General features: G+C 46.9%; 1 protein-coding gene across 4 annotated transcripts in view; it reads right to left on the reverse strand.

Annotated features, from left to right (window-relative positions):
• TARS3 (threonyl-tRNA synthetase 3) overlaps positions 1-12359 on the reverse strand; it is a 52147-nt gene extending 39788 nt beyond the window's left edge. For all 4 annotated transcript variants that reach the window (XR_009541953.1, XR_009541954.1, XM_060156869.1 and 1 more), the window contains exons 1-5: positions 11969-12359; positions 10950-11015; positions 10042-10238; positions 3459-3582; positions 75-196 (exon numbers count right to left, since the gene is read on the reverse strand). Coding sequence is in view for 2 of the 4 variants with exons in the window: in XM_060156869.1 (XP_060012852.1) it covers positions 75-196; positions 3459-3582; positions 10042-10238; positions 10950-11015; positions 11969-12271 (812 nt within the window). In the remaining 2 variants the exon portion in view is untranslated. The remainder of the gene's footprint in view (positions 1-74; positions 197-3458; positions 3583-10041; positions 10239-10949; positions 11016-11968) is intronic.
• Between the last annotated feature and the right edge of the window lie 1529 nt (positions 12360-13888).

Raw genomic sequence — 13888 nt, forward strand, 5'->3', positions numbered from 1 at the left:
TAATCACATTCTGCAATAGGTATTCACTACACTAATGTGTAACCACTATAAACACATGCACTCAGAGGCGTTACCTGTCTTTGAGGAACATGTCGTAGTAGAACCCGCAGTCGGTAGGTGGCCCGCAGCACAGGAGGCCCCCGTAGTGGAGCTCCAGGGCTTGCCCGAGGACGTGGGCACTGGAGTGCCAGTACACCTGCAGGCAGGACAGAGGCCGCGGCCACGACCACGGGTCACGGGAAGCCATCAGGCAGACAAGAGGACAAGCAAGCACGTGGATACAGTGTAAGGGGACAGACACTGGGACACAAGGCAGCATCAATCTCTGGCGACTGCTGACGAGAGATGCTTCCTGAGCCCTGTCTGGAATCCCTGGCAGCCGGCTGCTTGGTTCTAACGTGCAGCTGCTGCTCTGTGTGGCACTGAAGCCCAGCTCCTAAACCACTTCCTTCTGTGCCTTGACCACCGAGCAGAGCAGCCGCCCAGAGCCGGTCCAGGCCCAGCGCAGAGGAACGCCAGGGAGTGCTGGGCATGGGCCCCTTTCCTCCTCCTCCAGGCAGCCTCTCTGAATTAGATTCGAGGCCACAGCGGCTGCTCATGACATCACTCACGTTAACAAGATTCTGCGCCTACACAGCAGTCTTCACGCGCTGAATAGCATGTGGCTGTGAAAGTCTGAAAGATAACTCAAGACAGAGGGGTCACTGAGGACTGTCTGCTGGCTGCCGGGGTCCCCTGGGCAGGGTGTACATTTGTTAATTCACTGCAGTCCAAGGGCCAGTCATTAGCTCTACAAGTTCAGAAAGTTGATTGGGTTTTGAATTACCAAGGAATCAACGGTTTATGGATACATTAAAACTAACCAGTCACCAAATATCAATAAATATAGATGCCAAAGGAACAAGACAATCGAGTCCTCTGGCAGCACTTTCCTCAGTTACATAGGAAACAAATTGCAATTAGAAAGCTGTCTGAGATAATAAACCGGAGTAGAGGGAGTTAGCTGGCCGAGCAGGCTCCGTGCAATCCCGACCCGCGGCGCCAGGCCTAGAGGCAGAACCCTCTGCTTGGGATGGTACAGGATGGCAGGCTGGCTGCCAGCGTCAGCCCAAGTACCTTCTTCGGTGCATTGTGCACACCTGGAAATCGCCTGAGCCAAACACTGTGTTAGGTGCTGGAGACACAGGAGAGAAAGAAATGCGAGCCACTGGCCTCAGGCAGTTTGCAGCCTAGTGGGGAGAGGGCAGGCAACAAACCTCTAAGTGCATCATCGCAAGACAAGAAGCGTATTTAAAAGAAGATGAGGGCTTCTCTGGTGGCGCAGTGGTTGAGAGTCTGCCTGCCGATGCAGGGGACACGGGTTCGTGCCCCGGTCCGGGAAGATCCCACATGCCGCGGAGCGGCTGGGCCCGTGAGCCATGCCCGCTGAGCCTGCGCGTCCGGAGCCTGTGCTCCGCAACGGGAGAGGCCACAACAGTGAGAGGCCCACATACCGCAAAAAAAAAAAAAAAAAAAGAAGAAGATGAACAGGGTGCTGTAATTAAGAATCACGGCGGACGCCCTGTATTCACAGCGTGGTTAGGGTTGGGGGGATGTACCACAAAGCAGCTTGTGGAAGGGTGACAGGTAAGAACAGGCCAGCGACCATGCAGGCCTTGGAGAGGGATTTGAGTTTTATTCTAATGCAGTGGGATGTATTAAAAGGTTTTAAGCAGAAAAGAAATGATTGAATTTACATTTAAAACATAGGGCATCACAGAACTAGCAGCTTGGGTTCTTACATATATCTGGTTTTGTTTACACCTCAGATAAGTACCTTGTTTACACCTCAGATAAGTACCTATGCTTCCTGAGCATGAGGTCCCAGCAGCACATCGCTGACTGCTCCTGGGACTTCCGCAAAGATTTAGAGCAGAACGAATACCCACATACATTCTCCTGCTGGACAGCATGCTTGCAAAAGGAAATATCTATTAGATATATTTTAGACTTGAAAGCTCTACCATTTTATAAAATGCTCCTTGTTTCTGGTGTGCGTACTTATCAACTTTACATGAACATTCTTGCTGTCACTTTCAACATGAATTTACCTAGAGGGTGAGGACTATTTACTTTCCTATGTTACATCATGTACTAAATAGTCTTGTAAATAGAAGCATCTTTTAAAATAGAAGTTTAAGAGTTTGCTATACAAAGGAGATGGATTTTTCTGTAAAGTAAAAAATGCTTTACAAAATCATTAATTTTATCATCTTGTAGATCTGAGTTTTCTAGATTTGCTTTTCTAGGATTTCTTTTTCATGGATATGCATTAAATATTCATAAATGGCTTTATGCTCAAAATCTTAATATGTTCATAGTAACAGGAAAATAAAATCCAAGAACAAAAAAAAACCTCTCTGTTACTAAATTACACTAAAAGAAGCATTGAGGGCTTGGAAGAGTTACTGAAGCATCCTGAGCCTGTGTACTATTAACACGGTACCTGTGTGAAAAGGTAAGTGCAGACTCAGGGAGATAATGTACACAAGGGGCTGGGGCTGGTGCCTGGCACGGAACATTCTCATTTTCATAAACAACCACAAGTATTTCGGAAGCCATGCAATGTGACACCAGCTGCCATGTTAGTATCAGGGTAGGCAGAGGGGCGGGCTGATGAGACACTCCAGAAACATTCCCCAAGATAATATGATAAATAAGTTTTCTCTTTCATGATGTCACTAAACACAGGGGGAAAGAACTCCAAAGAGGTCGACCCCTCCATGGAACATTAAGTTTGGTAGCTCCCCCGGCCCCCCAACCAAACACCTGACAGTCTGAAAGCCTGCAGCAGCCCACTGTTAAAGAATCTGTTAGAGAACAGTGTCTGCAGGTCAACCAAGAGCCAGCTAGTGTGGGAAAGTGCTCAGGTCTCGGCAGGATTCCGCCCTCAGGAGAGGGCTAAAACTAACTGCCGGGCCAGCTACCATGGCTGCTCCTACTTGCTTCTCTGGAGGCTGACACCACCCGAAAGTGTCTAGTCGTTTATTCCCTTGCTCACTACCCCTCCCACCAGTGAACTCTCTGTAGCAGGAGCCTCTGCCGCCCCACAAGGTCTGGCATGTGCACCCAACAGCTTAGATACTGGTCAGCTGACTGAGGGAATCAATACGTGTTCACAAGTTCTGGGGTGACAGCTGGCATATAGTTAGGTGACAGCTGTTTGGGTTAGATCTTAAGTGAGAAAAACTAAATAATACATATAAGCTATGTATTTCATTTAAAACCTGCTCTTTCTGAATCACTTTTAAATATGGTGTTATTAATATTATATTTATTAAACACCAACAAATGCATTTTAAACCTTAGAAGGCCACAAAACCCATCATTCTTGACTTCGGTATGTGGCGTCATAATTACATAATGTAACTGACAACATAAATAGCCGAAGTACGGTGGGTTGGTCTTTAAACACTTACAGTTTGGGCTTCCTTGTCCTCAAACGTGAGCAGCTCTAGGGTGGTGTCCCCTTCCAGCGGACGGTCCAGGTCCCACAGCTCCCCATTCACTTTGGCTATCACTGTGCTTTCTGCCAGCTCCTGACTGGTGAGAGAACAGTCACGTGGGCGTTAACGCACCACAGGCTAAAACAAAAGATGGAAATGATTTCCAGGGTTTCTTTCTTTAGTGGAAAGTACAAATGTAAACTAATAGGATAGATTTTTTTTAAATTCTGTAACACTTATTTTAAGTACAAAAGTAATAAGATACGTTCACTGTAAAAACTCAGAAAACAGAGAATGCACAGAATAAAATAAAAATCACATAAATCTCACCATCCAGGTATCACCACTCATATAACATTCTGGCACATGTTTTTCCAGTCTTTATCTATACCCGCCCCTCCTTCACACACTCACCCCCCCCCCACACACAGGCACACACCCCCATCATAAAAAAACATAGTTGCCTACATAATTTTCTTCACAACCATGCCATCAGACAGACTCCCAGAACATTCTGGAAGGACCACACTGATTAAGGAAGCCTCCTCCTGCACACCAGGTCGTTGTGTGCTATCAGAGCGTACACTGCACAGACATCCATGCACAGGCGGCTTTGTTCTTTGGTGACTTTTCTGGGAATAGGCCTTTGGAAGTAAAACTGTCAGGTCAAAGAGCATGTACCTCTGAAGGACTGCTGATAAATATTGTTTGAATGTACCACTTCCACGCACCCCGATTTTTTCAAACTTTGCCAATGTGATGTTGGAAATGGTTGTTTTAATTTGGTTTATTGGATTATAAATGTTTACTGGCCAGTTTACTTTTATGAACTGTCCGTGTCCTTTGCCTATTTTCTACTGAGGTGTTGATCCTTTTCCTGTGTGTGTGTGTGTGTGTGTGTGTGTGTGTGTGTGTGTGTGTGTCTTTTCATTAACATTTATTGTTTGAAAATTACTGACAAAAATAACATGTTAAGAGAAGAGACCTAGAAAGCACAGAAAAGCACAAAGAAAAAAAATCACCCTCTGGACTTCCCTGACGGTCTAGTGGTTATGACTTCATGCTTCCAACGCAGGGGGGTACAGGTTCGATCCCTGGTTGGGGAACTAAGATCCCACGTGTGCAGCCAAAAAAAAGATTCACCCTCAATCCAGTCACTCAGAAATTACTGTTAACATTTGCTGTCCGTCTTTCCACTTTTTTGGATAAATACATACACCAATGTAAAAATTTTAATAGTATTACTCTTTATGTTATATGATAACCTACTTTTTAAACTTAACAATAAACCATGACATTTTCCCCAACAGCAAACAGACTTGTAAAACATGCTATTTGACAGCTGCAGTAGAACTAAGATTTGCTTAATGAACCCACTATTGCTGGGATTTGGGTTATTTCTTTGTGGGTTTTGGTTTTTCTTGTTTTATTTTGACAATGACAAATAAAGCTGCAATGGACATTCTTGAACATACATCTCAGTTCCAGATTATTTTCTCAGGAAAAATTCTAGAAGTAAAACTACTGAGTCAAGGGATAAGCACTTTTAATGACTTTAATTGGACTATATTACCAAATTTTCCTATCAGAAAAGGGTCCCAAAATACCTTTCTCTGTGCTCTCACCTTCAGGAGTACAAAATTGTGTCATCTTGACAATGTAACGTTTTCATTTGCATTTCTGTGAGTAACTTGAGCAGGGGCACAGCACTGTGGTTAACAGCACACACTCTAGGGTCAGGCCAACCTGGGGTTAAACACTGGACAATTTACTCAGCTTTTCTAAGCCTCGGTTTCCTCGTCAGCAAGATGGGAATTACACGACCTTCCTCATATATTTATCCTAAGGATTAAATAAGGTGTACTCATAATAAGAACTTAATACACATTCAGTATTGTTATCAGTGGAGTAGAATTTTATCTTCACCTTCGCTGGCCATGCCAGGCTGCTAAGGGCTCCTCAAGCCCATTCTCTCTGTCCTCTACAATCAGTGCCTGGCCATCCTTGCAGCAGGAGGCAGCCACGTGGCTTAGGTGGAGGCAGAAGCGGTGTCCAGCACTGTCATATCTCAGCCTTAACACCACGCAGGGCACCTGTCCATCCGGCCCTCTGTAGATGGAGCACACATGCTACGACTTTTGGGCCATACGGACAAAGGAACACTGTACCAGACCACCCAACAGCCAGATGGAAGGAATTTAGGTCCCCAAATAAACATATGGAGAAGCGCTGCCTGCCAACCTGGACCCTGCACCCCCAGACTGCTGTCAGAGAGGCTCTAGTCGTATTTAAGGCACTAAGTTTTCTGTGGCCTGTTGCAGCAGCTTAGCCTGTGCCTTAACTAATGCAGAAATAAGGGCCTGCAAGTGAGTAACAAAAACAAATCATCTGGCATTGGCTTAGCGGATGGGCGGTGGGTTACACAGAAAGAGGTACTCAGACGTGGAAAGCCAATAACCCTGTTACAGCATAACAAAGTGTCTCCTAAGACTTGCAGGCAAATAATGTGCTTACGATGCCTGTAGCACATGAGTAAACGGTTATACAAAGGCAAACGCTGGGATACACTGGGTAACTCTCGTGGCTTTTAACAAAATACTACCAGGCCAAGGTAAGCTCAGACGGTATTTGTCCCCTTGCGAGGGAGGCTCTCTCCGCACGCGGCCTGTAAGCCGAACTAAATGGGAGTTCAGAAGTGTGAGGCTGTGCAAGATGCAAAAATAATCTTCTGTCCCAAAGAGCAGGAGGAACAGCCCTTCTCAAAGGCCGCACAGAGACAGACAACACAGGCTGGTCCAGCTACAAGGATCAGAGCCCGCAACCTACAGTTTTGTCTGATCTTGGCCCATTTAACTGAGGGAGGGAGGAACAAGCAAAGGACAAAGGCCAGGGAGTAAAAGGGTGAGAAGTCTCTGTCTAGGAGAAATCTTCAGTATGGTTACTTTCACGGGAAACTGACTAGAAGCTTCTAGTTAATTGCTTGAGGGAATTGTTTTGCCAAACAAACTACAAGCCCAGCTTACAAGTACCTGTCACTGATCCTCAGGAGCCCTGAGCCCCACATGTGTACCAGCAGGAGCCGCACCAACAAACCCCGCGGCCTCCACCATGAACAACTGCCCGCACTTCAGATGCGGCAAGTGAAGGCCAGGGACAACGACAAGCCCTCCAAATTGCAAAATCAGGGCCGACAGAGGGCGGTGGACAAGAGAGCTGCTCCCAGAGGACAAAGGGTGGCCAGATGGTTTGACCCGAGCCCCACCCACGGCCAGGCTGCAGACAAGATCTGGGGGCTCCTGAATACCACTGTCTGCCGCATCACTCCTCTTTTTTCCAAATGACACTTTAATCGTGATTGTGTTTATCCCACCACCATATACACGTGGCATGGGCAGCCTCGTCTATCAGTTTACTTGCTGCTAGAGCACGAGCAGCCAGCCGATGGGGGTGTTGTGTGCTTCACCTGAAAATCCTGGGCTTTCTACTGCCAGGGGCTGGAGTCGTCTCACCGGGAGAGTGAGGGAGTGTGGGGGATGATGCACGGCGGATGCTCACAGGTGTCTGGAGGTCCCAGCAGCACGCCGTGGCGGACGCTGTCCCCAAGACCATCCTTCCTCTCTCCTGTGGTGAGAGTGCCTGGGCTGGACACGTGGCCAGACAGCAGGAGCTACGTTTCCATTCTCTTACAGGCGGCGTGGCTGTGTGACTAAGCGTGAGCTAACAGGCTGTAGGTGGGAATTAAAACATGCTGCTCCAGGGTCCTGGCCTCAAAGCACCCTTGCTCTCCAGCCGCTCTTCCCCTGCCTGCAAGCAGGTCCATGGGTGTGACCCAGCCTCCACCCCTAGATGTGGACAAACCCTACCTAAGGGGACGGCAGAGCGACAAGATGCAGGGATCTTGGGCCCATGAAGGACTGCCTAGACCAGAGACGCCCACCAGTCTGGCCACCACGAGTCTGTCAGGGAAGAATGTGGCATCTGCCTTATTTAAGCCATGATCTCTAGGGACTCTTTCCTGCAGCAGTTTAGTCAGAAGCCCCTGGGGGGCTCCTGGAAACACAGATGACTAACTGATTCAGCAAGTGTGGGATGGGGCCCAAGAATCTGCTCTTCCATCAAGTTCCCAGGTGATGCTAATGCTGCTGGTTTGGGGACCACATTCCAAGAACTACTCTTCAATGAACTACTATGAACTGTCCTTTGCTCATTTTTTCTGCTGGGGTATTTCCTTGGGATAAATGGCTATGTATAGAATGACTGGATCCAAGGGTTGGGGTTTGCACATTTAAGAAAGAGACTGCGCCTCTGCATCCACCCTCCAGCAGTGCCATTTCCCCAAAATCATATCAATATTAACCATTATTCATAAATCTTTGACAGACCAATAGATAATACACAATTACTTTAATTTGCATTTCTAAGATTATCTTTTCCTCCTTTTTATGCGTCATTTTTACACATAGCCATTTTTCCTAAGTGTTTTTGACTCTGTCCATCTTTTCCTTAATGATTTGTACCTTACATGTTACACTTCGGAAGGCCGACACTCCCTCAGAGCAGGGAAAATCATCCATGCAATCAAGTCTCAGTAAACCAAGGGAACAGTCAGTATAATTTAATAAAACTATTATTTTTAACTTTATTTTTATAACTGTACACCTTGCTGCACCCTTACTTATTTTAATAGTTTTTCAGTTAATACTCTTCTCTAATTCACTTTTTTAGTTTCCTCCTAGTTTAATTGTTCTTTTTCTAACTGCCTGAGTTGAATTCTTAGTCATTTCATTTTTTTTATTCAATAATAAAAGCCTTCAACACTATAAATCTGTTCCTGATCACCACTTCAGATGTATTACATAGATTTTGAAATATATTCTCGTCATTAGAAGTATTTTCTAAGAATACTCCTTTTTTACTCTTTTTATTTCCAAAAATACTTGTTTTTATTTCTTTTCACCTGAGTATTTTGAAGTTTTTTTAATTTCCTAGCTTTGTTTTGTCTTGTTGTCATTTAATGCTTACTGAGTTCACAACGGATTTCACTTTGCTCACAGAATGCGAACTGTGTGTTTCTGTATTTTATTAAGATTCTGAGGAACCGAAAGCACAACCACAGGTGCCAAGAGAGGAGGCACCATCTGGGCCACAGCACAGAGATCAGGGACTAGCCACGAAGCCTACCTTAGAGTGTTGTTATTCAGACCATGTAATCTTAATTTTGGGCTATTTGATCAAAAACTGAGAAAGGCATGTTAAAGTCTGCCACTCTTGAGTTCCTATAATCTTGTATTTCTGGTTTGATGCTACGTTATATAACTCATAAAGGTGCGTGACAAATTGGGAATTACACTGTTCTTCTATTTTAAAAATAAGCCTCAGTCTCCCATTCAATGATTCTGTCTAATGATTTAGACAGCCCTAAATTCTGCTGTCTGAAGCTTTGCCCATGCTTTAGTTTTGGACAATTTTACTTTTTAGACACTCCTGTAACCCCTCTGTCATAAAACTCGAGGGTGGTTTTAAACTAGTACCTGTGGGAATGCAAGTCACTGTACAATGAGAACACGTCCTATAATGAAATGACCTTGTTTCCCAAGCTTGGACAGTCTCTTCAGTGCAGGACGGCTCAGACTTCAATCCACCAACATGCAAATGACTCTCCACGAGGAAACATAAACTTATTTTTGCCTCAAAGCCCGTTCCCAGCACATCTATTCCTCTCTCCTGGAAAGCACAGGAACAGGCTGGGAGGGGCCTTTAGGGTGTATGATATAATAGGATGAAAAATACAATCTTAACCATATTTTTCAAAGGAAATCTGAAGATTTTAATTGTTGAATAGTTTGCTTTTTAAATAATAAGTTTATTTACATGGCAGTTTTGAGCTATAGCTTCCACAGAATTTTATTTAATGCCAGGAATTAACACAAGTATCTAATTTCTAGGAAGGTCAAAGCTTCCAGGGCTGATCATAGCTCTAACACATACATCTTCAATCTATAATTAATAGGCCTTTTTGTACATTTCTAGAGTTGCTTTCATTTTCAGAGTATCTCTCATATATAGTATTTTATTTAATCTTTACAATCTCGTAAGGTAAACGATAAAAGTATTATTATTTCCACTTAAGATTTAAGAAAACAGGCTTGGAGGGATCTGCCCACATTGGTCCAAAGACCCACCCACAGTTATTTACTGGTGGAACAATGGCTTGGAGTCAAGCCCAACAAAAGACCTGTAAAATCTCATGGAAATAACTTGATAATGAACCGGGTCAATGTAATGTCATCTGTCAAGGATTACACATTTTTCTCTACTATATATTTTTACTAGAACTCTAAAAATTGGACCCTTGAAAGAGAAGGAGATTGTGTTCTGATATTCAATTACGTATTAAATGGCCCCTTTAGAAGCCAAGAGGTAAATAATTACCTAATTACATTTAATTTATTCAATTGAGTAAGAAAAGAATACCTTAGCAGTCCCTAAGAACACATTTTCACCAAGCTCTAGCCCAACACTTAGTACTGATCATCTGCTCCACACTACGGTTTACCTAATTTCAGCAGCCACTTGGTAAGGTGTTGTTTTCCAAGCTTCCCCTTCCACTGTTTTCCCATCAGCCACTCTTACTGTGATCACATTGCTTGTATTCCCCTTTTTTCCATAAATGGCAAGTAAGAGCTGATGATCTTTCTTCAGTATTTCAAAAAGCTTCAATCTTTCCTTCACAAAATTTGGTGGATTCTTCACCTGAAAACCATTAGAATACAGGAGGGTTAACAGACACAGTCCACTTTTTTCTAACTGCTCAGCTCTAAATAAGCCCCACCCCTTCTCAGCACGCTCAGGTCACGGCCCCCACAAGCCCCTATGACTCTGCGTTCACTCTCACCCCCTGGAGACTCCCCTCCCAGGGTCTAACTCCCTCCTAGCTCTCAGGGTCCTGCGTAAAGCCCTCCTCTTCCAACTACCACACCCACTGGCATCGCCCTTCTCTACAGGTTTAACATGCTCGTGCACAGAGCCACACAACTCAGCCTTTATTGATACACCATCTGACTTTGTACTCTAGTTGTTTCTCCCGTTTGTCTGAACTCCTCAACCCGATGGATCCCTGAAGCCAAGATCCCTCTGCTCCTACCAAATGGTGATGTGCCTGATCAATTCTGGTTGTTTTAATGATTTATATTTAAAAAGCAAAGAAGCCGGTTTCCTTAACACAAAAGAAGAGCTCTGCTTTCTCAACTTAAATAGACTAAGGAGCCCTTTACAGCTGTGGGGCTGGCTCACCTCTAAGTTAAGACATCTTGTATCTAAGGCTAACAAAATTTTAAACACACTCCTGTGGCCCAAGCCGTAATTTACAGCAACTGTTTTAATTAAAACCCCTGGGCAATTAACTACATAAGCATATTTAAATTATAGGTAGTATTTTATATTATTTCCACAGCAATGACTTACCTCACTGTCAGGCCCGCTTTCCTTCTTCTTTTTAATGTCCTTTCCTTGGCTCTGACTAGGAGGAGGCTGAGAAATAAAGGGAAATAATAAACAACTCATCCCAATGACAACAAAGAGCAACATATCTGAAGCCCGAAGCAGGAGAGGGACAGGCCAGCAGGCAGCAAGCGTCCCATGTTTAGAGGCTCACGGCTGAGGCTCTCCTGACCATTACCTACAACCTTCAACAGGTAAGCCGTTTTCTGGGGTTCAGTCCTTCCTGAATGTGCACTTTCACATTCTTGCTAAGTACACTTAATATATTTTGCTCTTTAAAGTTTTCCCCCCCTAAATTTTAAACAAATAATGTCCCTGGATTAATGGTTGCATAGCTGCTCCCAGAGACTTTAAATGCACTGTTTCAAGAAGGTGTTGCCCAGGAGCACCACAGTCCGCTGGTACAAGGACTGAGAACACCCACAGTCTGAGAAGGCCTTCAGAACTTAGAAATGCATTACGTTAGAAGGTAAGTGAACCAAAACATTAAAATACGCTATTAAATGACAATATTAAATACGCAAATCTCAAGATAGACCTCCAAAACAAGGCAACAACTAAACACCCCAAACCACCTGTCATAAACAGCTCAGACCAGCCATTCACCAGGGGAAAGGGAAATGTTTCTACATGGAGCTGTTGGTCTTCCCGCCCAAGAAAATAAGTGTGAATTTTAAACACTGCAGCATTTTTTTCAGACAGGAAAATGCTATTTCTGCCACTGAAGAAAATGTGCGCCGAGCAATTTACGGGAAGAGTTGAGACATTACAGCGTTAGGTCAGCCTGGCGATCGCTGGAGACGCAAAGGCCCCGGCGTGTCCAGTCTGTCGCGGGCTCCCGGCCCGAGTGAGAGCGCGGGGCAGGGGGCCGGGAGGGCAGGCCCCGCCCCGCCCCCGCCCCCGCCCCCGCCGCGCACCTGCCGCCCCAGGGCTCTCAGCGCACGAGCTCCGCCACGCCCTGCGGACAGGCCCCAGCCCGGTACCTGAGCGCCCGCAGCCCCGCGCCCGGCCTCCTGCCGCAGCGCGCTCTCCCGCCGCGCCTGGTGGCTCAGCTCCTCCGCGAGGCACAGCCGCAGGCGGTACAGGCGGTGGCGCAGCTCGCGGTTCTCGGCCCGCAGCTGCACCACCTCGCGCGTGAGGCACGGCCCCTCGGCCTGGCAGCGGTCGGGCGCGTTCAGCTGCTCGTCTCTCAGGCGGTGGACCTCCGTCCACAGCCAGCGGATGTCCTCCTCCTGCCGCGCCAGGCGCGACGCCACGGCATCCGCCGCCAGGGCCTCGGCCGCCATAGCGTCCGCCTCGCCTCACACAGGTACCGGCGCCCCGTGGGACACAGTCGCCAGCTAAGGGGCGCACTGCGGTGTCCGGGCGGCGGCCCGACGCTATATAAATAGCGGGGCGGGTGGGGGGAAACGGGGTGACGGGGCGGGGCGGGGCTAGCTGTACCGTGTAGGGGCGGGAAGATAGGAGCTGAGGAGGGCGGAGATATGGGGTGGGGCTATAGGAACTGTAGGGGCGGGGTGATGGGGAGGGGTGGGGCCGGCTTGCACTGCAGGGGCGGGCTATAGGAACTGTAGGGGGCGGAGTAAAGGGGAGAGACTGAGCGATAGGAACTGTAGGGAGGGACGATGGGGAGGGGTGGGGCCGGCTGTGCACTGCAGAGGCTGGGCTATTGGAACTGTAGAGGGCGGGGCAAAGGAGAGGGGTGAGGCTGGCTGTGCACTGCAGGGGCAGGAACGGGGCTGGCTGTAGGAACGGGGCGGGGGAGACGGGTTGGGGCGGGGCTGGTGTACCCACATTGGACACGCTTCGGGGCTGGGGGCCAAGACAGGTAGAGTGACCTGGAGAGTGGAGTGGGCCCTAAACAGGCTCACTGTGCCTTCAAAGCTACGAGTAGGTCGCCAAAATGCATATTGTCCAAAACCATCTCCCTTCCCAGAATGGCTCCTGTTTTCTCTCTCGTGAATCCTGGAAGTTACCATTCTTTTAACTTGCCACCAGGTTCTAAAAAGTGGCCACTGAGAATTGACCTTCTTTGGCCTCATGCCAAGGCTGCCCAAATGCAAAGGTTGCTGCACCAGGGCACGCAGATCGCTACAAAAATTTAAATCTGATGGCAAGAAATTGCTAGTTCCTCGAGGGTAGGACAAATGCCACATAGGTCTTTGTATCCCTTATAACCATAAGCACACACCTTCCCGTAGTAGGAACACAAGTTGGTTTTTATTAACATTCTTAGGGCTTAGAATGTGGCAAACCTTGTTCTAAATTCTTTACACAGATATTAACTCCTTTAATACTTATAGCGAGAGACACTATTGTTATAGCCGTTTATAGATGGAGAAACTGAAACACAGAGAGGCTAAGTGTTCAAGGTCACACCACCTCTGCATGGCACATCTGAGTTTCAAGCTTCGACCATCCGAGGCATGTTTACGTGCTCAGCACTAGGCTGCCTTTCGACCGCGGTGAAGTTTAACTGAACAGGTAGCCCGGTGAGATGCAGGCCATGAATGTCATCGTGGTTCCAAAATGGGAGAGCTTCGTTTGGACTGGTGCAGTTGGGAAGGGAGCAGATGCTCTGGAAAAGAAAGGTTGGCAGGTGTTAGGAAGGAGGAGAGGTGGATGAATGCCTCTGTAGGAGGTGAGGGGGCGAGCTGATTGGAGTCACACACAGCTCCCAGAAGGAGGTTCCATAAGTATGACACTAATACCAGTGCGTCTTTGTTATTCCCTCCCCTGATCAGCTTCTGGACGGAGTTACACAGACTCACAGGCTCCACAGCCTTCCCATTCTCTTCCCCACTTCCCCCCATCTGATTTCTGCTCCTCCCGTTCTGGCGTGACCTACGCACTGTCAGATGCCGTGGCCTTTGTAATTTGTCTCTCTTAGGCCCCATCGCCAA

The sequence above is a fragment of the Lagenorhynchus albirostris genome, chromosome 1 (genome assembly GCF_949774975.1).
Source record: "Lagenorhynchus albirostris chromosome 1, mLagAlb1.1, whole genome shotgun sequence".
NCBI classification, from domain to species: domain Eukaryota; kingdom Metazoa; phylum Chordata; class Mammalia; order Artiodactyla; family Delphinidae; genus Lagenorhynchus; species Lagenorhynchus albirostris.